This window comes from Macaca fascicularis, chromosome 16 (genome assembly GCF_037993035.2).
Source record: "Macaca fascicularis isolate 582-1 chromosome 16, T2T-MFA8v1.1".
In the NCBI taxonomy this organism is placed as follows: domain Eukaryota; kingdom Metazoa; phylum Chordata; class Mammalia; order Primates; family Cercopithecidae; genus Macaca; species Macaca fascicularis.
In genome coordinates, this window is record NC_088390.1 from 61,944,951 (window position 1) to 61,972,039 (window position 27,089).

General features: G+C 40.1%; 2 protein-coding genes across 2 annotated transcripts; both read right to left on the minus strand.

The window, feature by feature from the left end:
• Window positions 1–2,394: 2,394 nt before the first annotated feature.
• Window positions 2,395–8,250, minus strand: KRT12 (keratin 12). Its single transcript, XM_005584154.3, has 8 exons — window positions 7,645–8,250; window positions 7,183–7,265; window positions 5,855–6,011; window positions 4,754–4,915; window positions 4,536–4,661; window positions 4,174–4,394; window positions 3,625–3,695; window positions 2,395–2,850 (listed from the first exon to the last, which is right to left on the minus strand). Exons 1-8 carry the CDS (start codon window positions 8,212–8,214, stop codon window positions 2,753–2,755), a joined length of 1,488 nt encoding a protein of 495 aa, XP_005584211.1. The 5' UTR covers window positions 8,215–8,250; the 3' UTR covers window positions 2,395–2,752.
• Window positions 8,251–17,258: 9,008 nt separating this feature from the next.
• On the minus strand, window positions 17,259–26,788 carry KRT20 (keratin 20). The gene is made up of 8 exons (XM_005584153.5): window positions 26,341–26,788; window positions 24,141–24,223; window positions 22,179–22,335; window positions 21,668–21,829; window positions 21,377–21,502; window positions 19,712–19,932; window positions 18,955–18,992; window positions 17,259–18,034 (listed from the first exon to the last, which is right to left on the minus strand). Exons 1-8 carry the CDS (start codon window positions 26,728–26,730, stop codon window positions 17,937–17,939), a joined length of 1,275 nt encoding a protein of 424 aa, XP_005584210.1. The 5' UTR covers window positions 26,731–26,788; the 3' UTR covers window positions 17,259–17,936.
• Between the last annotated feature and the right edge of the window lie 301 nt (window positions 26,789–27,089).

Sequence of the window (27,089 nt, forward strand, 5' to 3'; positions counted from 1 at the left end):
GAGGAGACAAGAGGATTGAGACAACATTCAGTCACAGAAGTCTCAGAAAAAGCTGCTTATGGAGTAGTGGCTCTGGGAGCTTTGTGGAAAACAATTTCCAAGAGAAGGGAATGCTGAGAAACTGTGGTACTAGCTAATAAATGACCCCTGCTTTTATACTTGTGCAAAATCCTTTCCCCTTTGGGTCTCACACCATTCCTATGTAGTTGTAAGGAAAACAGATGTTATTTAAAGCAGTAACTATTGCAGACACTTTTGAGCACCAGGGAAGTAGAATCCTTTATTTATTACTTGGGGGCTATGGACCTTGTTCAGAGGCCTTGATAATCCTTTTGAGTCTGAAAGGTAAAGGTTGCCCTAGGATGTATGCTGGAAGGTGAGGGCTAGACAAAGAGAGCTGAGCGTATAATAAAGTGAGATGAGTGGAGGATCTGAAACCATTAAAAAAATATTTTTTTCTTTTCTTTTTTTTGAGACAGAGTCTTACTCTGTTGCCCAGGCTGGAGTGCAGTGGCATGATAACAGCTCACTGCATTCTTGACCTCCCTAGGCTCAGGTAATCCTCCCACCTCAGCCCCCCAAGTAGCTGGGACTACAGGTGTGCACCCCCACACCCGATTAATTTTTTTTTTTTTTGTAGAGACAGAGTTTTGCCATGTTGTTCAGGCTGGTCTTGAACTCCTAGGCCCAAGCAATCTGCCCATGTCGGCCTCCCAAAGTGTTGGGATTACAGACGTGAGCCATTGCATCTGGCCATATAAATAATATTAAAAGGAAAAACTACATACTGAAGCAAATCAGCTTAAGTTGGCTGACTAGCCATTGGCTTTTGGACTCAGCTCTGGAATTCCTCTTGTCTAGCACAATTCCTCCCTCTCCCTTCTGCTCCTTTGACACTCCTTATTCACCATGTCTCCTTGTTTCTTCATCCCACTTTGGTTCTATATAGTAAATAATAATAAGACACAAATATTGAGTACTTTCTAGGTGCCAGTAGTTTCCAGGTTCCTAGTGCTTTAGGTACACAACCTCATTTCATCTTCACAAACGCATGCCTTGAACCAGGTGCAGTCATCGCTATCATTTCCACTTTAAGAAACTGAGGAACACAGAGGTTAAGTTACTTGCTATTAAGTAGCAGAGCCAGAAATTGAACCCAGTGTGATGTTAGAGGCCAGGCTCTTAATCATTAAATTTTGCCCATTTTCCTTTAGGGTTTTGAATTTGGCAATGCATGTTGAACCACGATCTACTCAGGCTGAGACTTTGGCTGCCTTTTTCCCTAATGCAGAACATGATTTCTGTTACTGACTTGTGGGTCTGACCTGTCCCAGTGGAGACCCCACCCTGGGCCTCACTGCTGCCAGCTAGGAGAAGGGAGAGCAGAACAATGTTTGTTCACACCCTCTGTCTTTTCACATGTATTTGCCCTGTTTCCTTTCTCCCTCGTCTGCCTGGATGATTTCTTTATGTAGCATTTCATTGCCCCTCCTGGAAAATTGTTCACTTCTCCTTCCATGCGTCCTTCGAAGGTCTTTTCCTTTTTGTTTTGAGACAGAGTCTCACTCTATCACCAGGCTGGAGTGCAGTGGTGCAATCTCGGCTCACTGCAACCTCCGCCTCCTGGGTTCAAGTGATTCTCCTGCCTCAGCCTCCTGAGTAGCTGGGATTGCAGCCACCTGCCACTACACCTGGCAAATTTTTGTATTTTTAGTTGAGATGGGGTTTCACCATGTTGGTGACGATGGTCTTGATCTCTTGAGCGCGTGATCCACTGCCTCAGCCTCCCAAAGTACTGGGGTTACAGGCGTGAGCCATGGTGCCCAGCCCTTTGAACTTCTATTCAACAGATCTCACTGTATCACCATTCCTGGTAGATGTTTATCTCTGCCCTCAACCATGAGCTCCTCAAGGCAAGGACCATATCATGTTCATCACTGAGTCTCCAGTCTGGCACACTGTAAGGGCTCAGCGTTTCCTGACTGCATGAAAGATGGTGCTAGAAAATGAACAGGACAACTCTCAACTGCTGTAGTAGACAGTATAATTTTGCTACAACCTTGATGGGTTTACATAAAAAGGCCAGCACTTCTAAAAGAATCTTCTTTTAACTTAATCCTCAAACCCTGACATCTTCATCCCAGTTTTTATCTACATTATCATTATTATTATTATTATTAATGTTTTGTAGAGATAGGGGTCTCTTTATGTTGTCCAGGCTGGTCTTGAACTCCTGGCCTCAAGCAATCATCCTGCCTCTCAGTCTCCCAAAATGCTGGGATTATAGGTGTGAGTCATTACTCCCAGCCTCTATTTTATTATTAGTATTTCAAAAACTTCTCTCTATGCTCTTAACATTATTGTTGGAATCAAGAAGGCATACATTTCACATTATTACCATTCATCTTTTATTACAATTAATTCTATTAAAACAATACTACTTGATTAAAGCTCTATGATTAAAAAATATTCCAGATTACCAGAAGAAAGTTCATTAAAAGACTACTCCAGGTCCAGAAAGATATAAGGTAATTTTGATTTGTTATAAAGACCAACGTGACCAACATGGCTTGTGACTGCATATTGTTTCAGAGGGGCAAAAAGGATTCAGTGTGAATAGGGAATCCAAAGAAAATGGAACAGACAAAAATAGAGATTGAACTAATACACCATGTTACTCTGAAAGGAATGATTTCTGTTTGTAAATTTCTTGTTCCTAAGGAACCAATCATGGGGTAGATCTTGTGAAATTTTACATTAGTTCTTCAATTTCCTGAACTTGAGATGAGACCACCTCACCATTCACCATCTCCTGCACAACTGTCTTGATTTTTCGGGTTTTGGTCGGGTCTAAAGATAAAAATGGAATAAGGGGGCAAAAGTTAGTGTTTCAAATATTAATCCAGCATTAGTTGTTTAATGCAGGTTTCTAAATTAAGCATTGGTTGATACAATCCATATAATTAAACTTTCAAAAGTAAATTTTACTTCTTAAAAATGTGTTTTATCCAATGAAAATGAAATGTATTCAGTGTTGCCTTGTACACATATGAAAACATTTTTTTAAGAAAACATTTCAAAGTTGGTTATGGTGATCATAATACCTTGTAGCAGAGTAGGTTTTTTTCCCTCCTGGGATTGCCAATTTTTTAATTTTTATTTTAATTTTCTTAGAGACAGGGTCTGGCTCTGTTGCCCAGGTTGGAATGCAGTGGCATGATCATAGCTCACTATAACCTCTAACTCCTGAGCTCAAGGGGTAAGTAGCCGAGATCACAGGCATACACCACCATGCCCAGCTATTTTTTTCTTAAGTTTTTTGTAGAGATGGGGTCTCACTGTTGCCCAGGTGGGTCACGAACTCCTGGCCTCAAGTGATCCTCCCACCTTAGTTTCCCAAAGCTATGAGATTACAGGCATGAGCCACCGTGCCCCCAAAAGTTTTAATATAGTACAGACTACTCATTTTGTGCAGGAATGCATAAATGTTTTTCCTTGGCTCAGAATATAAATATGCTTTAAATTAAAATTAATAATAATGCAATATTCAATGAGATCTTACAGGTTTTGCATTAATAAATGTGATTCTGACTTATTCTAAGTGATTCTAGGGTTTCTGCATACCTTTAGAGGAATCAGTTGACTGTGCTTGTGATTTGGAGTCTGTCACAAATAAACTTTCCTCCAAACCATCACTGTAAGAAAACAAAGGAGATGACCTCAAAAAGTGAAGCAACCTGGCTTTTAATGGAAGAGTTGGTCTCAGAAATTCGATTTCCCAATTTGTAGGCCTGAGTTCTTCCAACTAGTGCAGCCTCTGATCACTTTTGGAAAGCTTGTTAGAGTAGGTGGTTCAAGAGGCTACTAGGTGTCCTTCTTATCATCAGGTCTTTGATATCAGAAGTTGAGTGACTTTTGTAGTATAAGGAATACTAATTTACAAACTGTTTCTGACAGTAGTGCCTTTGTTCATTGCAGCATTTTATGAATTACCAAGTAAGATAATGGGTGAAAACACTTTGCAAAGTGTAGAGCATTTAGTAAATCCCAGGCATATCTTTACTAGACTTTGTTTGTTTGCTTTTCTGTCAACTAAAACCCCATTCCTTCTATTTCTGCTGTCCACTCTTGGTCAGCCCCTAAAGGTGTTTGCAGCCTTCGTTGTCTGCTCACCCCTGGGCCTCCCCGTCCAGCAGGCGGCGGTAGGTCTCAATCTCCAGCTCCAGGCGGGCCTTGACATTCAGCAGGCGCTGGTGGTCCACGTTCTGGCGCTCTGCATCCGCGCGCACCTGGAGCAGCTGTGCCTCCAGGTTGCTGATGAGCTGCTGCACCTGGGACAGCTGCGCGCAGTAATCGCCCTCGGCTTCGGCCAACGAGTCTTCCAGGGATTTCTTCTGCACGCGGGAGGGAAATGGTATAGAAATAACGATGGAGGGGACCGAAAAGAGGAGGGCAGTCAACGGCTAATGTAATTTGGATGCAGCATTTTCTTTGGAAGTCCAAAGGATGCTGCGTCTGTTTGCTCACGAGCGTACCATGGCGAGCTGGGACTGCAGCTCGATCTCCAGGTTCTGAACGGCGCGTCGCAGGTCGGTGACCTCGCTCTTGCTGGACTGAAGCTGCTCGGTGTTGGTGCTAATCTCCTTCCGGAGCTCCCCGCTCTGCAACAGCAAAGACAGCCAGGGGACTCGAGCGCTGAGCTCGCTTGCAGGCCTTTCTGCGAATGTATCAAAGCCTTTGTTGTTTGTGTTACCTTTTCAATGAACCAGGCTTCAGCGTCCTTCCGATTCTGCTCAGCGATGGTTTCATACTGCGCCCGCATATCGTTGAGGAGCCTGGTGAGGTCCACTCCGGGGGCAGCGTCCATTTCTACGCTGACCTCACCTGGGCCGCCCACCCGGAAGCTTTGGAGTTCCTGGGGACAGCACGTGAGAGAGAGGGGCACAGGGGTCCATTGTGACTTTCGTGGGCCCTGGATACTTTTATCCTCCTGGGCCCCTGCCTACACACACACACACACACACACTTAAAAATTCTATTTTATGACTGTTGGTATAAATATTAATGTAATATTTTAAAACTTTTTTAACCTAAAAATTCATATTTTTCTTCTGATTTTAGAGGAACTTAAGACATATTAATGGGTCCCTGAAATTACCTCAGACCCTGGGAGCAGTGCCTGCTGTTCCTAATGGGTAAGTTGGCTCTGCTTCTTGAGGGGCCATGGCCTTTACATGAAAGGAGGCCTGGTGTACACTCACTGGGGTTTTCACCTACAGCTGCCAAACAGAGGGCTGCAGCAGTACCTGGGCTTGCACGCTGTTTGTGCCACAATCATTGAAAATCTAGTAGAAACTTCCTATTGCCAGCGTCCCTTCCTTGCCTAGCCTCCAATATGCACCGTGACATGTCAGAGTTTTCTGTGTGTTATGCTAAGTATAACCAGTTTCTCAAACACATATAACATTATATATTATTGGTAGACTTTTGTTCCTTAACTTTTAAAATACTCAGCTTTTTTTTTTATTTTAAATCACTGAATTAGGACAGTTAGCATTCTTATTGTCATTGCTTTATAATGGAAATGACAAAATCAGAAAGTACCTCTAATCTGTTAAGCCTTAACAGGATCCACCATCACCACCACCACCACACACACATCACGCACACCACATGCACATCACATACACCACACACACATCCCACAGAAATCCAAAACAAATGGCCATTTTAACAGGGAGACAATGTATTCTCCATACTTGTTCCGACTCCAGATTTCTAAATTTGAAATTGTAATTTTTGGGTCTGGGAGAAAAAAAAAAGTAGCTGAGTGAGGCCGCCCTGTCTGACTCACTTCCTCATGGTTCTTCTTCATGTAGGCCAGCTCCTCATTCAGGCTCTCGATCTGCATCTCCAGGTCAGTCCTGGTCAGGGTCAGCTCGTCCAGCACCCGGCGCAGGCCATTGATGTCAGCCTCGACGCCCTGGCGTAGGGCCAGTTCATTCTCATACCTGAAAACCAAGTGCAAAGCAGTTGAGGGAATCAACACAGCCATTTGAACAAGGCCACTGATCTTCAGGGCTCGTTATTGCTTACATCTGTGCACCTACTTCATAATGGCAGCATTGCAATGTATGATGCGGATTTTGCTTTTGTGTTTTTTCTTTCCTTTTTTTCCACCATTGTTTACCGTTCAGTTGGAGAGAAGACAAGTGAAAAAATAATGAGGCAGTACTTTCCTACCAGCTATGTATCCCAATACCACAGCATCCCAGGGAATAATTTTCCCTTTGCTGGCTGCCATGGCTATAAATAGCAGCAGCCCTCTCTAAGTGGAATTTCTAAAAGCAGTTGAAAATAAGTTACTCTTTTTGCTTAATGTTCTTCATGATTTAACTTAAAACACTGATACTTCTTTAGTGGCTGTTACCAAAATTTTACAGGTTCAGGACCATGGCCATTGCAACTTCCTGTGTGGAAATTTTGTGAAGCAAAAAGGAAATTAGTATTTCTTCCTTATATCTGGGAGAGTTGAGCATGGAAAAGGAGGAAGGAATATAAAAATTAGTGCATGGTTAATCTTTCCATTGTATGTGTCATCAGGAAACAATGGTTGATACATTGAAAACTGAGGTTTAGAGGCAGATGGATCATAAGGTCACGAGTTCGAAACCAGCCTGGCCAAGATAGTGAAACCCCATCTCTACTAAAAATACAAAAATTAGCTGGGCTCGGTGGCAGGTGCCTGTAATCCCAGCTACTTGGGAGGCTGAGGCAGGAGAATCATTTGAACCCAGGAGGCAGAGGTTGCAGTGAGCCGAGATCGCACCACTGCACTCCAGCCTGGGTGACAGAGCGAGACTCTGTCTCAAAAAAAAAAGAAAAAAGAAAATTGAGGTTTAGGACTTTGGTAGGATTACGGTGTCAGTCACATCATGAGTCAATAGCACACTACAAATATAGTGATCCATAGCCCTGGGTTTAGGCAACTTATAATTTAAGGACATTTAATGTGAATTGCATTAGATTCTAATTACTTTCTAGAACACCCTATGTGAATTTACCAAAACACTAAATATAAGGAGCATGTGAACTTCAGAAGATTTTATATCAGTGAAGACAGGACAGTAGGGCAGAAGACATGGTGGGACATGGCCGTGATCCTCAGTTTCTTCCACTCACTTCATCCTGAAGTCCTCGGCAGCCAGTCTCGCATTGTCGATCTGCAAGAGGAGCTGGGCATTTCCAATGTTGGCTGCAATGATCTGGCAAAAAAGAGGTACACACACGAGATGAAGCCCTAAAAAACTAGTATTATACAAATATATTGTTGACACAAAGGTAAAAATGGTGATGTTAAATGCTGGTTTTTAGAGTTTAAGACAGTTTCATTTTTCTAAGACAATATCTGTATAAAATAATATTGAGAAGTAAAGAAATACAGATTTCCTACAGAAAGATAATGGAAATACAATCATTTCTTGGTAAATGATGAAATGGAATGAAACAACCTGGGATGAGAAAATTGCTGCAAGTACAGCCAAATTGGAAAATATCAAAGTTGTAGGTGATTATCACTGTAAAACATTGCAATGGTAAAAAGGAAAAAAATTCCCAAAGCCCCTCCAAAGGAAATCATCTTACCTTATTCCTGAGGTCTTCAATCAGTGGATAATATTTGCTGTAATCATTCTGTGAAGCATCTCCAGTCCCAGTTCCTCGTGTTTCATACCATTCTCGAATTTTGTTTTCTAGCTCAGTATTAGCCTCTTCTAGAGCTCGCACCTTATCCAGGTAGGAAGCTAATCTATCATTAAGATTTTGCATAGTTTCCTTTTCTGATCCAGAAAGAAGGCCTCCATCATTGCCTGAGAGAATACCTAGAGAGCCACCTCCTGGGCTGCCCCCAAATCCCATCCCCAGTCCTCCAAAGCCACTTCCACCCAGGGCTCTCCCATAACCAGCACCCAGTCCTCCTGCCATGGAACTTCCAGAGCCACCCCCAAAGCCAGAACTAGAACCAAACATGGAAGCAGCAGAAAAGCCTCCCCCATAGCTGGATCCAAAGCCAAAGGCACTTCCCCCATAGCCACTTCCAACACTGGAAGCAGACATGCCCCTGGGTCTGCCTGCTATCACACTCTGGGAGGAGAGCCGCCGGGACAGTCCGGGGGTGCGCACTGAGAGTGACATGGTGTTGTTGGAGAGATCCATAGCCTGGGGAATGTCCACAACTGGAGAGGAAGTTGTGCCAGCAAGCCAGGAAGCTAACCTTTTATAGGCTGTGAGATGGGTGTCGCAGTTGAAAAGTTCACTTTCTCCACTCAAAATTGGGTCCTCCCCCCAGGTTTTTGGCCAGCTCAACAAGTGAATGATTTATGTATAATGAAAATTCATTGATACAGAAGTAATTGAATAATCATTTCCATTAAATATTTGTTATATGAAAAAGAAAGCTGGGTGGAGTAGAGTCTACTTGTCATGAGGAATTTTTCTTCTCCAAATTAGTCTGTTGCCTGTATTCCCAGCACTGCCTAGCGTCTTGTACACAGTAGGAAGATAATGAACAATTGCTGAATGGATACGTTAAATACTTCTTCCTAAACCTTATGCTTTTTAAAATTCTTCTCTCATCTTTTCTGTTTGTTTCCTTTGGAAAATCCAACGTAAACCATTTGTTTCCTTTGGAAAAACCAATCCGATGTAAAATCCGATCATGATCAAGCATATCTTTTAGTGGAATACAGCTTCAGAAGCAGCTGTGAAATGCACTGGCAAAAGGTGGAGAATAAATACATTTTCCAGATTGATACTAGAATTTCCTTTCTTTTTTTTTTTTCTTTTGTTTGAGATGGAGTCTCGCTCTGTCACCCAGGCTGGAGTGCAATGGCGCGATCTTGGCTCACTGCAAGCTCCGCCTCCCGGGTTCACGCCATTCTCCTGCCTCAGCCTCCCGAGTAGCTGGACTACAGGTGCCTGCCACCATGCCCGGCTCATTTTTTGTATTTTTAGTAGAGACGGGGTTTTACCGTGTTAGCCAGGATGGTCTCGATCTCCTGACCTCGTGATCCGCCCGTCTCGGCCTCCTAAAGTGCTGAGATTACAGGCGTGAGCCACCGCACCCGGCCAGAATTTCCATTTTCAAGGATTTTAAAACCTTGGCATTAGGATGTTGCACGTTTCTTTTCCCTCTGATTCTTCAACTCCAAAAAGTACTATTTTTGAGTAGAGTTGTTTGTAGCAGAGTTTATAGTAGAGTTTATCATCGTTGTTTAAGCAGTTTTGCCTTGTCTGATTGCTCACTGCTCTACACTCAGCACTTATGTTTATTCCTTCAACAGATATTGCCTGTAATGGTTGCTCAATAAATGTGTTGACTGGTTGAATGGACTGTGTGAACACTTCAGGTTTTATTGCCGTTATCAATAAGGAGAAAGTGGAAACACAGTTTAAATTAAGAAGTGATTAAAACCCCAAGTTTAAGAGGCTAGTGAACCATTTCAGTTGACTGCTATGATGAAAAAGGATAAATTATACAATATAGAATACATTGGATGTTATATTTTAAACTTTGCTGTGAAAACTTTGCAAAGCGTACTTCAAGGAATTGTATCCAGTATTTTTAATTTTTAAGACATAAAGTTCTTGTACTTTCTTGTTTGATGTATTATTTACCTTTGAAATTGATATGGCTTGTATATTGAACATGAAAACTAACGTTCTTGAAGGAAATGCATTAACTGAAAGAAGCCTGCTTTCAGAGAGAGTTGTAGATACCTGGAAACCAAGTAGTACAATTCCAGGGTGGTGGAATTCCCTTAGGAATTTAAATTGTGAGCATTTTGATTGGATAAGAAGGAATAAGGATTTTTCTTTTACATGTTTTCTTTGAGATGATGGCCCAAGTCTCTACATGTCTCATTGCAAAATAGTTCTATAGTTTTTTTTTTTTTTTAATGTAGCCCTCTATGTATTTATTGCAGGAAATTTAGAAGGTGCAGAAAACATAAAGAAGATGTATGTATATATGAGTATTTTATATACATTTTTGAACATAATTGATTCAATATAAGATTTTATAATCTGCTTTTCTCTTAAGATTATGTAGTTATCTATCACTTGAATTTTAATAATTGGGTACAGAACATGGATTATGGATTCTTGGAAATTCATTATTGGATCAAATTTCCAAATTCAGGTTGCTCTGTATTTGATGATAGGAAATAAAATTTCTGGGTGTAAATAAGTTTTTTTGCGAAGATGTTTATACTGATTTCATTAATAAGGTATACACTGACTGTGTGTACTATAGACATATATGTATTTTGACTAGAATGGATTTATTGAAATAAAATACATTAAAATCATTGTAAAGATACAGTTCCTGCCTTGTGGGAAAGAGGGCCTTCATTTCTCCATCAGCGACCTCTGTTTCCTTATATATGGCCACTAAAACTCCTTTTCAATTGGTATATTTGGATTCTGTGTTTTATTTTATTCTAAGGAAAAGTTTTTAAAATATGCAAGTATTATAGATTTCTAAAATAAAATTGAATTCTTATTTGATTTAATAATACATAACTTTCATAAAAAGGAAGATTTTTATTTTTATTTACTTACCATTACTGGATTAAAAAAAATAATTTCAACTCTTATTTTAGATTCAGGAGGTACATGTGCAGGTTTGTTACGTGTGTATATTTCATGATGCTGAAGTTTGGGGTACAACTCATCTCATCACCCAGGCAGTAAGCATAGTACCCAACAGTTTTTTAACCTTTGCTCCCCACAGTAATTCCCAGTGTCTATTGTTGCCATTCTGTATGTCCATGAGTGCTCGATGTTTAACTCCCCAAAAGGAGGCTTTTAGAAGGCTTTCTATACATTTGTAAGTGGAGATTGAATCTATCTGGTAAAGATTAATTTCTCAGCAAAATTATTGGATACTTGTGAGATCATTGAGATGCTACTTAATACAAACAATTAACCATAATAATTAGCAAATACTTGGCCATCGTTTAGGGTTTTTCCATAAGCGTATGCAGTACTTTTTGTTTCTCTTACTAAAATAATAACATGATTTTTTTGGACATTTCAATAGCAGAGATAATATGTGAAGTAAGCCTGTAACTGTTACACAACTTGAATTATGTCAAAATGATGTGGTCTTTTTGAAAATTAAATCAAGTATTTCAACCAAGCCAACATGAAAGTATTCAAGTACTGGGTCTGCTATTATCTCCATCTTCAATGTCTGGTCCATTTGCCCAGTGTCTTGGACAAAGTCAGCATTCAATATATGCTTCTTGATTTCTCTCTTGATAAATCAAACTGCTGGGTCATTAGTGTGTGTTATGTATGAGGAAATTTTTCCAAAATTAAAAAGAGTGTATCAATATAAAGGCAAGCTACAAAGTATAATAATTTAATTATTAGTGGATTCACAATGTAGACACATTCAGATGTTACCCTCATTCTAATGTACACGTGCATGCACACACACATACCCAGAAACATGCACTCAGATGTCTTTGCTTGGTGCCAGTGTGCAGGTGCTCCCTGCAGAGGGATCTTCTGCAGCCCCTGCTGCTCCACCTTCTCTGGGAACCCTTTCTCCTGAGAATGCTTCTTTCTCTAGCCTTGATCTCATTGGAGTTTGTCTCATAATGGCTAGCACTTGTTTTGCCTTGTAGAGTACAGACTGACTCCTGAGGAATTCCAGACCTGTAGACTAGATTCCCTGTAGTTTACTGCTGCCTCCTGTCCATCTGCATATCCAGATATTATCTCCCGGATTACAGCCTCCCCGAAGCTGAGGTTCTTCCATTGTGAAGAGTCCTGAGGCAGAACTAGCAGTGCCCACTGGGGATTAGGGGACAGATGCCAGTTTACTGCTGCCTCCTGTCCACCTGCATATCCAGATATTATCTCCCTGATGACAGCCTCCCTGAAGCTGAGGTTCTTCCTTTGTGAAGAGTCCTGAGGCAGAACTAGCAGTGCCCACTGGGGATTAGGGGACAGATGCCAGTTTACTGCTGCCTCCTGTCCACCTGCATATCCAGATATTATCTCCCTGATGACAGCCTCCCTGAAGCTGAGGTTCTTCCTTTGTGAAGAGTCCTGAGCTAGAACTAGCAGTGCCCACTAGGGATTAGGGGACAGATGGGGCCACACCTGAAGCCCTGGCAAACCTCCATAAGGAATACCTGGGATCAATTCTGGCAAATGGATGGAATATTTTGACTTTTTGTGGAAAAAAAAAAAAAAAAGCCACTTTCCCAGGGACACAAATGACGAACCCGTGGTGAAATCCAATTACAACTTCCTTTTATATTATTACATAAGAGACAAATGTGAAGGGACATATTTCTCCCCAACCTAAACTTGTCACAAAGAGCAAGCAAGTGGGATTTCTAAATAAAGGGGGTTTAAGCAAGAGATTTGCAGAAATCACACATTTGCTATAGACACGGAAAAAATGTCGCAACCTAAGACAGTCTCAGCTTGAGAGAAGCCATGATCCATTTGTTTGATTTCTTGAGAGAATGAAAATCTGTTCCGTGGAAAAGCCAGTGATTTTAGCCCCATATGGAGGTTTTTACCAAGGATTCCTTATATCTATATTATAAGCATTTTGACTGAGCTTGTCTTTGTTTGAATTATCAGTTATTATGTACTTACTACTTTTTGGACACTGGGCCAGGTGAATTACAGACATTATTTTTTAACCTTCATGGTAACCTCTTAAGGTGGTACTGGTTTTATTTGTTTGTTTGTTTGAGACAGGGTCTTGCTTGGTTGCCCTCACTCAGGCTGGAATGCAGTGGTGTGACCATAGCTCTGAAACCTTGAACTCCTGAGCTTAAGCGATCCTCCTGCCTCAGCCTCCCAAGTAGCTGGGACTACAGGCATGCAGCACGACACTGGCTATTTTTTTTTAAATTTATTTTGAATTTTTTTGTAGAGACGGGGTCTTGTTATATTGCCCAAGCTGGTCTTGAACTTTAGGCCTCAAGTGATCCTTCTGCCTTGGCCTCCCAAAGCACTGGGATTACAGCTTGAGATGTAATCCCATTTTACAGATGAGCAGTCTGAGAGTCCAATTGTTAAGTGATTTACTTAAGCCCATGCAGCTGGGAGGTGTTAGAGATAGGATTCGGGCCTGCAGTGCCTTCTATAGATACCACAACCTTGCTGCTGGCAGTGACAATCAAAAGGGCAGAGGATACTCTGATATCCCCTAGCTGCGACACCTGACACCAGGCTTCTGCCCTGCACATCACCAGGAGGTGCTCTTTTTTTTTTTTCTTTTCTTTTAAGCTTTCTCCATGAATTTTTTAGTGTATGGGCTGAGACCTAGAGAATGACTTTTCATGGCTTATAAGCAACAACATGACACATGAAATTCTGTAAACACACAGGCAAATGTGGTTTTCGTTTTAGCTTTGACCTGTAGCCACATCTTCAGAGATCTTTTAAAGCACAAGTTAAACTTGCACTCCCCACACAAGAACTTGACGTTATGGTTGTTAACTATTATTCAGTCCCAAGTGTCCCCCAAGACAGAGAGACTCCATTTTACTGCCATCGAAATGAAAACAGAAGCAAAGAAAATGTGCCAAATTCAAAGTTGTACCTCAGTGATTTGATCACATAATATGAGAATAAGATTCAGTTGTATTTTTGAACTTGGAATTGATTTTGTGCTGAAAGGTATATACTTTCCAACTCTAATGCCTACAGTAAAATTTAAATAATATTGCTCAATCTCTAAAAATTATGTTTATATATTATTTGTTTACATTTCTATACATATTACATATTATCCTAGATTAAGCTTCTTAGGTAGGTACTACGTCTATTTTTTAGCCTGAGTCCTAGCGTGGTGTTTGGCTGAACTTTATCACTGCACTCCTAAAATGATTTCATTTGAAAGAAGTTAAGACTTAATGTGTTTGAATGTGTCATTTAAAATTCATTTCATTTGAAAATGACTGTGCCCTAATTGACTGGTATTCTTTGACCAAGATTTATTCTGAATTCGGTTATGAATGGGGAGGAACTTCAGAAGCTGAAAAGAAAAATATTTCTTCTTCAGTGACTTTTTTTTTTTAAGTGGGAGGCTAAATTAAATCATCAAGACTCTGCTTTAGAGGTTTTAGAAGTGAAAATAATGTTCTTTGACAGCACATTAATGTATAAGCCAGTGGGGATGTTTAAAAAAAAAAAAAACAATCTTGGGCTTGTTGGCAGAGTGATTACATAAGTTGAGGCAGAGAGGAAAATGATTATAGCCAGGGCAAACTGTTCAAAAGAAGTATGTCTTCCATTTTTGTAGAGTTTAGGAAATGTTCAAAATAGAGAATATTAGGTATATGGTTTTTACACATCTTTAGATTTTTATTGAGTAAATCATACACTCATCTTTTCATGTCAGGTTGGTTCGTGTCCTGGTCTTTGCAGGGTTTTCTACCTGAGTTTTTTCCCGTAAGATAGAACTGTCATTTTCTGCAACTCGTTGATCCCTCGGTCTGTAATATCTTTCGCTTTGGATAACATTATAAAATCCTGTGAGTGACTGAGAGAATTTTGGGTTGCTTACATTTTACGTGTTGTACTTTTGAGATGAGGGTTAAACAAGGATCCTAAGGGGCATGAGTGAGATTGACTTCTGGGCTCCAGAGATCAATGGTTCTTGAAAGCAGGGGAGAATTTTGAAAGTGGCAGGAGACAGGAAGATGATAAAATAATACCGTGATGAGAGGAATCTTGGAAATGAGCTTAGGGGAGAGAAAACAGAGATGTTTGAAGGAGAATTCAAAAATAGAAATCACTACAAATGCTTGAAGTTGGAATTGTTACTTGGGGGTCTAATCAGGTACCTGAGGCTGATCCTGATGCATATGGGTGAGAACAGAGTGTCTGAGGGGGTCACTGGCCGTGTTTTGATTTTGTATCACTCCATGTTATTCTCCCTTTTAGATGATTCAGAACTCTGGGTAGAAATAATCTCCAGAGCTCAGATAAAATAGTGGTTTCCATCCTTACCTCATCTCTAGGGGCTCTCTCTGAGTTTGATAGCTTCACTTCTGCACTGACAATGTCATATAAAATGAAAAAATACATTGATGATAATTCTAATGTGTTTTGATAAAGACTTCTCTGGATTTGTACACCTGTCAGAAATAGGATTATGTCATTCTGGTTCTTAGCTCATATAAGAAATATAGATAGATACAAAGATTAATGCTTCACTTTCACACAGTAACTGCTGGCAGAACTGGAGGTAGAACTCCACCATCTGGTCCACATGTATGTAGCACTCACCCACTTCTTTGAAAGATTGCTTGGAAGAAACTAGAGATAGACCAAAGAAGCAAGAGGAAAAAAAATCCTCATTTTTCTGATCTAAAAATAACAATTCTACTTCTTTTAACAGGTAGTTAAAAGAGGACCATCCTAAATTAAGAATAACAACCCTACCTCTTTTAACACTGTGCCATCATTGCCATATGACAGTGGTCAGGCCTAATCAGTTACAAACCCATCTGCATAGGTTTCTCATTAATCAGATTCAGTCTGGTATTTGCAAGTCGAAGTTTCAGACCATTCTGGAATGTGACTGAGTAGGTGAAAAAGAATTCACTTTTAAATATTCTTAACATTTTTAAATGCAATTTACTAGCTGGCGTGACTTGGAAGAAAATTAAGAAAAAAATGAGTGAAACCTCTTTGGAAAAGAAGGCAGTGAAAATAGGTGGAAACACCTTTTCTGACAAAAGTTGTGCTGAATGAAGTCATGTGTGATGTTAGCCAGCAAAGCTGGACATTTGCCACAATTGGCTGTTGTGTCTGCCTGATGAAAATGACAATTAGAAAACAACAAAATAACTGTGGATAGGCAAGTGCCTATTTCAACTGTGAATCATGTATTGCTTTGTTATGTAATTGGTTGCTTAAGAGGGTGTCATGGTTTTAGAGAAACAGCCCTGAGGTTCAGTCTCGTTCTACTACTTGCTAACTGCATGACTTTGGGAAAGTCTTTATCTCATGTCTTCATATGAGTCCTCATTTATCCTCATATGTAAAATGGGGATAATATAATAAGGTTGAACCTTATTACATATGCTATATAATAGCATATAAAATTGCAATTTCTGAAAGTCAGAAATTAGCATATATTGGAAAGCTTCTAAAAAACTTTATTCTTTCAATTCAAAATAATGAATCAACTGCCTGATGCATGTTAGATATTATATTAAATCTTAGGAATTCAAAGTGGTACCATCCACATCCTCAAAAATTCCCAACTCTTAGAAATTATCATATATTGGCAGGTTCATATGATTCAACCTAATAGCTTCTACCTCACAGGATTATTGTGAAAATTAAATGAGAAATGCATGAAATGTTTGGCACACAGGCTCATAGTAAGTGCTCAATAAATGGTGGATATTATTATTCTTAAATGAATCATGTAAGTATTTTCTATATAATAATCAAACTCACTCCCACTTATTTACAACTTCTGTATCAAGTTTTAAGTCCAATCTATTTACTAGACTACGATGATTTAGCGCACATTGATTTTTTCCCATACACATTCATATGCAATGATTGCTCACTAAAATGCAGAAAGGGTGAGGTTACAATGTGTGTTTTTCTTTTTTTTGGATTTGGCTTCTTTCACTTAGCATATTTTCCAAGTTCATCTCTGTTATAGCATGTGTTAGTACTTCATTCCTTTTTATTGACGAATGAGATTCTATTGTGTGGATATATTACATTTTGTTTATCCATTCATCAGTTGATGGACATTTGAGGTGTTTTGCTTTGGGACTCTTATGAGTAATGCTGCTATGAACATTTGTGTATAAAAGGGCACATCATATGATCCCATTTATACGAAATGTCCAGAGTAGGCAAATCCGTAGAGAGGGGAAGTAGATTAGTGGTTGTCAGGGGCTGGGAGGAAGGGAAATGGGGGGTGACTACTAATAGGTACAAGATTTCCTTTTGGGATGATGAAATGTTCTAAAATTAGGTAGTGGTGACGGTTGCAAAATATTTTAAGCATACCAAAGACCACTGAATTGTACACATTGTAAGGGTGAATTTCATGGTGTGTGAATTATGTCTCAATAAAGCTGTTATTTTAAAAAATTTCATTAAAAATATATGTTCACCATATATTAAAAAAGAGAGCACCTGATAGTATATGCAGCTTACTATCAAAAGGAGACACATTTTGCCTTGAGAAGGGTTTTGGTAATGTTTTTAATCTATTTACATTTTAAGTATAGTGTACTTCACTCTTATTCTGCTCCGCATTTGTGATTGAATTTGACTCTCAAATTATTCAAAGAGCTGTGTAGACTTTTAAAAGGCAGTAGAAACAATGGGAAAAAGCAGAGATAGCTCAAAGGTTGTAGAGTTGTACTGATGCTGAAAAATCAATGAGATTAACCAAGAAATTGGCTCAATAAGAAACCAGGGACTCCCAAAGGGGGTTTTACAATTCAGAAACAGGAAAAAATTAGAAACCAGTTTATTTGCAATTTGCATAGATTCCTCTACTTTGTGAGGTTTAGTATAATTGAAATGTATTGCAATTTTCAGGAACATTACCTACAAATTGATATTAGGTGGTCTATAGCTTGTAATTGATGTGCTTCATGATAAAGATGGCAGTAATGATGTTTTAAATATTCTAGTGCTCATTGGATTTCATTTTTGCAGGCAATTTGCAGCTCCTCTGAGTAAAATATTTATATTCAATTACAGAGTCTGATAAATAGGATTTCCCCCACCCCACCCCTTCTAATCACTGCAAAGTATTAATAATGCTTTCTTATGGCCGATTTCTTGCAGGGAGCAGATAAGATTATAGCCTCATTTCTTTCAAAACCTAAGCAGCATCTCCTTCTGGTAGCCATTTAGATACTTTCTTCCACCTCTTTGACTTCAGATGACACGACCTTGCCATCCACTACTTCTTGCACGACTGTCTTAATCTTCCTGGTTTTCTTTATATCTGAATTCATATTAAACATTAAATGTTAATTCAGGCACATGACTCTACTGATTTATAATATTCAACTTTAAATTATTATTCTTTTTACTTATTTCCTTCTTTTAGAAAAATATGTTAAACCCATCCTCTTTCTCAAAAAATCTTAAGTCCATTTTATAAATAGATACAGAAAATGTGCTTCTCCCCAAATTTACAAATATCCTACTCTTATAAATTCAAGAAATAAATGATCTTGAATTTAAGTGGAATTCAGATTTTGTCTTGTTTTTCCTTTTCAGGATCTCAGATGTCTCAAGATAGCAATAGCACAGGCCAAGAAAATCACCCCGTTCTGAGGAGTGTGCCCAAGTTCCCACATAGAGGGTTTCTTTATGCCATGTACAAGATTTTTAGAATCCCTGGTGTCATATCTGCTGTTTTGAGAATTGGCCTTTGCTATGGTTTGAATGTGTTCCCTAGAGTTCATGTGTGGAAAACTTAATCCCCAATGTAACAGTGTTGGGAGGTGGGGCCTAGTAAGAGGTGATTAGATGATGAGGGCTCTGCCCTCATGGATGGATTAATGTGGTTACCATAGGAATGGGTTAGTTATTGTGAGAGTGGGCTAGTTATAAAAGCAAGATCAGCCTTCTTTTTCTCTCTGGCTCTCATGCACACTCTTTTGCACTTCTACTTTCTGCCATGGGATGACGCAGCAAGAAGGCCCTCACCAGATGCTGGCACCTTGATATTGGACTTTCTGGCCTCCAGAACTGTGAGCCAAGTAAACTTCTATTGTTAGTAAATTATTCAGTCTCAGGTATTCCATTACAGGAGCAGAAAACAGACTGAAACAGCCTCACTTTACTTTTTATCCATGGGAGATAGTTATTGGAAAGCAGCTGAGTGTCATAGAAAATGTGCAAAAATTTAGAACTTACCTCTCTCTTCCAGGGTGCTTAACTGGTATTCTGTAGTTCTGTTTTGTTTTGTTTTGTTTTTTTTTAATGAAAAGAAGAAAAAAGAAACAGAAAAAAGGATTATTGCTGTTTTGAAAATGGAATGCACTCTTATCTTTTATATTTCAAAGTCCAAGTGAATGTGTTTTAATGCTTTCATGTATCTTTCCCTTTTACATTGCTTGTTATTGCAAACTTGAGTGTTTTACTTTTTAACTTGAAAAATACATAGCTTTAAAACTGACCAGTTTAATATAAGCTAAGAAGTTCCTCTAATTAAAGTAACAAAATTACAATGTAAGTTTAAATCTTGTGTTCTCTTGTTGATATTCTTAGGTATGGTATCTGAAGACAGTTGCTGCTGCCACACTGATGATTCTGGCTCCCGTGGACCTCAGCAACTTATTTTCTAATTCATGAGCTCTCAATTAGAATTTCCAAAAGGCTGTTATGCCTTCAGTTATATATTAATGATGAAAATTAATATCAGCATAATCTATCATTTGGAGAATTATCTTCTAACTCAGTCCTATCACATGATCTCAAGGCTGTACTTGATATTTTGGGCGTGTGTCTACTTTTTGGTATATTTTCGTTTTGTTGGTGGTGGTGAGGTGCGTGTGAGTATAATTACTTCTGTCCTAGGGATTGCATTGGTGCTGGGTAACGAGTGACAGGGACATTAAAATAGAAGTGCATACAGACATTGACACCTATTCCTTGATTCTAAGAGCCTTACCTTACGTCTTCTCCTTCCAGAAGGCGGCGGTAAGTAGCAATTTCCTGCTCAAGCCGAGTCTTTATGTCAAGAAGGATATGGTATTCATTGTTCTGGCGTTCCATGTCACTCCGAATCTGCATCAGTTGGGCCTCCAGAGAGCTCAACAGCGACTGGAGGTTGGCTAACTGGCTGCTGTAACGGGCTTTGGTCTCCTCTAGGGTGTGCTCCAAAGACTCTTTCTATGAGCACAAGAAAAATAGGGCATTTCTTATCTAAGGACTTGATTCAAGAGATGGGTCAATTTTAATTTATTTTGAGAAGGGTCTCTGCAGTTCATCACTGTGGGCATGGTGTGTATTTCTAGCTCCATCTCCCACTCTTCCCAACTAGGCAACCTCAGCCAGCCAGCTAGGATCATTAGCTCTTGGGGTTTTTCTTTGCTTGTAGCTTTGCACCCACTGTTCTCTCAGTGCAGCACATTGTAGAATTGTTCTCAATATTTGCTTCCCCACCATGTGAAGATGTTATACCTCTCACTCCTTCATCAGACCTGGCCATGTGATCTGTGGCATTTCTCAGTTGCAGGATTAGATTCCTTTAATCCATTGACAGCTGGCTGGGTCATGTGACTCTCTTTGGTTAATGAAATGCCGGTCAAACTGACAAATGCCTTTTCTTTTTCTTTTTTTTTTTGAGACAGAGTGTTGCTCTGTTCCCCAGGCTGGAGTGCAGTAGTGCGATCTCGGCTCACTGCAACCTCTGCCTCCTGGGATCAGGCGATTCTCCTGCCTCAGCCTCCAGTAGCTGTGATTATAGGCACACACCATCATGCCCAGCTTATTTTTGTATCTTTAGTAGAGATGGAGTTTCACCATATTGGCCAGGCTGGTCTCGAACTCCTGACCTCAAGTGATCCTCCTGCCTTGGCCTCCCAAAGGACAAATGCTTTTTCTAAGGAGAAGCTTTAAGAGCTATCAAGTGGCCCAACCATTGCTCTTTTCTTTCTGCCAGAACACTGGCTTGTCCTAGGTAGGGCCTACCCCTTTAGCCTTGCCCTTGGAAAGGAAATGTCATGATGGATGTAGTATTGTGGCTGCAGGCCACTGTGGTTTGAGGGATTCTGGTTACCACAGCATAATTTGTCATGGGCTGGCTGGTTTGCTTGGCCTGGAATGTCTCTAGTTCATTCTCCAGCTTAAAATTGTATCTTAAATTTTAAGATCTGGTATAATGGACACATACAGGGGAATAGCAGACACGGGGGCCTAACAGAGGCTGGAGGGTAGGAGGAGGGAGAGGATCAGGAAAAATAACAAATGGGTATTAGGCTTAATACCTGAGTGCTGAAATAACCTGTACAACAAACCCCCATGACACAAGTTTAACTATATCATAAATCTGCATATTACCCCTGAACTTAAAAGTTATAAAAATATCTGGTTTAAATGCCACTTTCCCAGTGAAATCTTCCAGATTTACTCTTTCCTCTGCATACATGCAGTACATTGCCCTTTCCTCGATTTCTCTCTGTCTTTTGATTATAATCAGTTGTTCGGCCTCTTTCCCTGCCAGCTCTGCAAGGGGAAGGGTTATTTCTTGTAGGTCTTTGCATTTCTAAGTTCCTAACAGAGGACCTTGGTAAACACATACTGGATTGAGAAAGAGAAGTTAGATGTGCTTTACCATGCTGAGATGGGACTGGAGGTCTATCTCGAGGCTCTGGGAGGTGCGTCTCAGCTCTGTTAGTTCAACCTCAGTTCCTTTTAATTCTTCAGTGTTCACTGTGACCTGTTGCTGCAGAATTTCAGTCTACAAAGTGCCGAGTGAAAAAAAAACAAACAGTTGAGGGATGGAAATAAGAAAGAAAAGACAGAAAGAGAAAGAAAGAATGAACAAATGAAGAAGAAACTGAGTTATCTCTTTCTGGAGGAAAGCTTCTACACATTTGCTCACACTTTACAATTGTGCGGTTACCTGTCTCTCAAACTGTTCTTTGGCCTCTTGAAGGTTCTTCTGGGCCATGACTTCATACTTCTGCCTCATTTCATTCATGATGGCACCAAGGTTCAGGCCTGGAGCAGCATCAACCTCCACATTGACAGTGTTGCCCAGATGCTTGTATAGACCATCGACTTCCTATGAAAGTGAAAATTCTGATTGATTTTAGTCTGAAGCACATTCTCAGATAAGGTTGGGCAGAAAAGACATAAGAAGTCTCATGACCTCTTTCATTGGCAATGAGTAAAAAAGAAATAAAATAATAACTTGTGTTGGGCTTATTGTGGTCCAGGTACTGCTCTAAGTCATTTAACCTACAACAACATTATGAAAAGAAGGCGGGGCTTGTATCACTATTGTCATCATCATCATCTCTGTCATTACCACCACCAACTCTTCCCCCTTCTCCTGTTTCTCCTGCTCCTCCTATTATTATTATATAGAACCATTCCATCGTTTCCAATACCACTTCTGAATATTTTCTCACCTCCTGATGCTCTTTTTTGAGGAGAGCTAGGTCTTTATTCAGTTCTTCAATTTGAATCTCCAAATCTGTTTTTTGTAGGGTTAGGTCATCAAAGACCTTATTCAGGCCTTGGAAATCAGCTTCCACCGTTAGGCGTATTCCCCTCTCGGTCTCATACCTGGGAATTAATTAGTATACAGAGATAACTGGTCCTTCTGTAGCCATTATAAGAGAGAGAATCTAATATAATGAGATAGGTTTTTAAATGTGGCTTATGAGGAGATCAATTTCAAAACTTTATAATGTCTGCCTTTATACATTCATGAAATGTACATAAGAACCTAGGAATCAGACAATTTGCTCAATAATATAATCTCTATAATTTGGAGTGACTGGAAAAAGGCAATCTGAAATAATTTTGAGCACTTCTAAATTCTAGAATTTATCTTACAAGAAATTAAATTGTGTTAATTATTGTGTTGGCAAAGGGTTCTCATTATTGATATTAAATACTTTTACTTAATGAATGTACATGATCAATTTATTTTTATAACTTTGTGAACTGAGGCATCCAAAGTGACTTATCTCAAACAGCTCTACATCCTCCTCTACAATCTTACATACGCTCTCTGTCTCTCTCACTGTATATATATGTGTGTGTGTGTGTGTGTGTGTGTGTGTGTGTATATTTGAGACAGGGTACCACTCTGTCACCCAAGCTGGAATACAGTGATGCGATCATGGCTCCCTGCAGCCTCAACCTCCTGGGCTCAAGCAATCCTCTCACCTCAGCCTCCCAAGTAGCTGGGACCACAGGTGTATGCCACCACGCCCAGCTACTTTTTTTGTATTTTTGTGTAGAGACGTGGTTTCGCCATGTTGCCCAAGCTGTTCTCAAACTCCAGGACTCAAGCAAACCGCCTGCCTCAGCCTCTCAAAGTGCTGGATTACAGGCATTAGCCACCACGCCCTGCCCAATTTCCTAAAATATCCAGCTTTAAAAAGTGACAATGCAATGGGACACTCAGTGCTAGGTAAAATTGTAACTAATGCACCTTTACTGCTTTAATCTTTGGATTTGATTTCCTATTTCCTTCTAGTTAATCTCTTGGAGCATTAAAAGGCTACTCTTCTAACCACAAAAGGCTTTTTGGTGTTAATGCATTGTACAAATTCAGGATGAAGATGCCCTAGTGTGGAAGCTGTTTGTAAGGAACAGCTCTGGTCACATGTGGTGTGATGACTACAGAGAAAGTAAACACAATTTTTTCTTTTTTTTTGAGACAAGGTCTCACTCTGTCACCCAGGCTGGAGTGCAATGTCACGATCTCGGCTCACTGAAACCTCTGCCTCCCAGGTTCAAGTGATTCTCCTGCCTCAGCCTCCCAAGTAGCTGGGATTACAGACATGTGCCACCACACCCGGTTAATTATTATAGATTGGTCCTGATTCTTTGGTTGGCCAGACCATCCTGTAAAACACTGGCAAACCAGAAATCATCAAGAGTCACCCCTGGAACTTGGGTCATACACTTGCAGGTACTTGAATGAACATGGAGAATTACTTGGAGAATCACCAAGGGTAGACTTAAGACTCTCTTTAGATAACAGAAAGACACTTAGGGAGAAGGAGAACTGTAAATTGCTTTCTTATTACTCCAAAGGGCAGAATTAGGTTTAATGGGTTAAAAGGTAGATACCAGGTTACTAAAAAAAAAAAAAACTTAGCAACCAGTAATAACAAAGGAGAATAGTAGTGACTGGAGGTGTTCAGTTACATGCCAGGGGATCAAGAGAGAGAAGGTCATCCCTGAGTGCTGGGCTAGCTTCTAACACGTAGCTTCTAACCTCCTTTAGGCTTCAGGATTCTGGAAACATTGAACCGTGGTTCCTTTACCAACAATGATATGGAAAGCTGATTATCTGGAAGGACTACTAAAGGAATTCTTTTTCAGAAACTTTTGCCACATATTAGGGAACCTACTTCAGTCTGAAGTCCTCAGCAGCCAGTTTAGCATTATCAATTTGCAGGACACATCGAGCATTTTGCAGTTGAGCATCCTTAATCTGGAAAATACATGAGAAAGAATGACATTTTCTTTTTTAAAAATTTATTTATTTATTTATTTAGACAGAATCTTGCTCTGTTGCCCAGGCTGGAGTGCAATGGTGTGATCTTGGCTCACTGTAACCTCTGCCTCCCAGGTTCAAGCGATTCTCCTGCCTCAGCCTCTCGAGTAGCTGGGGTTACAAGCATCCACCACCATGCCTGGCTAATTTTTGCATTTTTAGTAGAGATGGGGTTTTGCCATGTTGGCTAGGCTGGTGTTGAACTCCTGACCTCAGGTGATCCACCTGCCTCGGCCTCCCAAAATGCTGGGATTACAGGCGTGAGCCACCACGCCCAGCCAAGAATGACATTTTCAATTGGATAGGTATTTACAAGGATTTAGTTTATCTCCAGCTGCAGTGACTATTATGTCAAAAATGATGTTTATTTCAAGCATTTCTACAAGAAAATATAGAAAAAATAATGACATGGGTGTTTAACATAATAGAGTCATAAAATGCAACCCTAGATGCCCCAGGGTTTGGTCTACTTTCTTGTGATTTTACAGAAGGAGAATTTAACTTAACTTGAGTCATCAGAACTTACTGAGTGCCTCGCCTTTGATGTTTCGGCTTATAATGTTTCTTTTAGCCCCTCTGGTCTGGTGAGCTCCCATTCCTCCCTCATGTCTCAGGTTCGACAACATTGCTTCAAAGGAGCCTTCACAGATGCTCTCAAAACTGAACTGGATGATCTGCCTGTGCTCTCATTATCCCTCTGTGTGCTGGTCCCTCTGTCCATCCCTGTTTCCTCATAAATCACATTGTGTCCACCATACTATTCCTCAGTGCCTAGCATGGTGCCCAGCACCTAGTTAGTGTCATTCAGTATTGGCTGAATGAAAGAACATGATACATAAAAGAACTAAATGCATGATGGATGCATATAGATGAAAAATCTACTTGCAGAGGATGTTGCAATGACATTTCTCTTTCAATGGATCCAGTTTTGGAGAGGGCTGCTCCCTATGGTTGGGACTGTCCAGCTCAATGGGACGGATGGCCTGTGCCTGTGTATTTGAGATGAGCCAAAGTAGAGTCAGAAACATGAGACAGGTGTGGTTCGAACATTTTTAGTGAGAGCCTAAGAAGGAGGAACTTTATTCCAGAAGGGCAATTTAAATACCATTGCTTCACACGCCCATAGTTTCTAAAATTCCAAAGCAACTTTCCATAGAGTCCGAATCAAATTGCTCTGATGTTTAGCACAACTCAAGAAAAATAGACTTGCTGGTAAGTAAATGGGCTTTACTCTAAAGGAATATGAATGAATCTTAACACAGAAATGACAGTGAACACTTCTCTTGATTAGATAAGAGCTTTAATTCGAAGCAAGTGCTCTGTGTCATATATGAAATTTTCAATTAGGAGCAAAGTCTTCTGCTTTTATTCCATGCAACTGATAAAATACAGAGCTCCACCCTTTTTTTGATGACATAGGAGGAGGTTGTGATATGATTGCAATAAACATGAATTGGGGGCAATAGAATATTTTATTACTGTAGAATTAGTTTCTGAACTGCTTGATGCTGATGGTCATGTTATTAAACAGGGCACTTAAAAATCCAGGCATCATTAAGACCCATATTCCTGCCACACTGTTTCCACCCAGAATCACTTTGTTATTTAAATCTGCAGTACAGTATTCTAATGGTCATACCTTATAATATTTACTTAAATAAAAGGAGAAAAGTCTTTGAATTGACTGGGGTTTCAAAACTTGAGGACTAGATGAAAAACTAAGAGAGATTTATCACATAATTAATTTTTAGCTCTTTTCAGAAAGATTGCTCACTATACATTTAGCCCTGATGTGGTAAGCTGTGACAAAGATTTATTTTATTCCGGAGGATAAAATGTTCATATTTTGTATATAATTATATTAAACATTAAAAATAGCATGATTTAAGGTCATCCTATTATACAGTCTAAAGGTAGATGAAAGAATTTTTGTAGATGTAACATTTTAGCCTAATTGTCTTTACAACGTCCATTTGGACCTGCCTAACATAGATAACCTCTTGATTTAACTTTCAGTTAAACACAGACTAGGAAACACAGGCGTCATCTCTCACCTGATTTCGCAGCTCTTCAATTTGTTTGTAATACGCGCTGTAGTCACGACCAGCTCTCGGGGCGTTGGTTTCGTACCACTGCTTGATCTGCACTTCAAGTCTGGAGTTGGACTGCTCCAGGGTCCGCACCTTTTCTAGGTAGCTCGCTAGACGGTCATTTAGGTTCTGCATGGCCATTTTCTCATTGCCAACAAACAGGTCCCCGCCGCCGGTGAGGTCGCTCCCATAGTTCACCGTGTGTCTGGAGTTGGAGATGCGGATGCCTCGGCCTCCAGCACCCCCATAAACGCTGGGTGTCATCCCGAGGCGCTGCGTGCCCACTGTACTGACTACAGAGGCCTGCAAGGAGTTGCTGAGGCTTCTGTGGAAGCTTCTGCGACTGAAATCCATTGCAGATTCCAGGAGGGAGCACCTGTAGCTTCAGGATGGTTGGGGCAGAGTGTGTCTCATGGAGGGTGTTGAGCTAGCCTTTTATGAAGTCCACAGGCAAGAAACTCCTCCTCTGCTGACATGTCACTAGGATTGGCACCACGGTCCACCTTGCCTTGCTTCCACGCCCCCCCCCCTTTGTATAACAATATGTTAATATGTTTAATTCAATTCCAGAAAATAGCACTAGAGGCATTTATTGGAGGCTTTTATCAGGGGCAACTTTTTTTTTTTTTAATTAAACAGGTAACAAAAGGAAACAGGAAGGTGTGTTCTTTTAGCCCGTGCACCTGCCTTGGCAGGTTTTTTTCATCCTAACA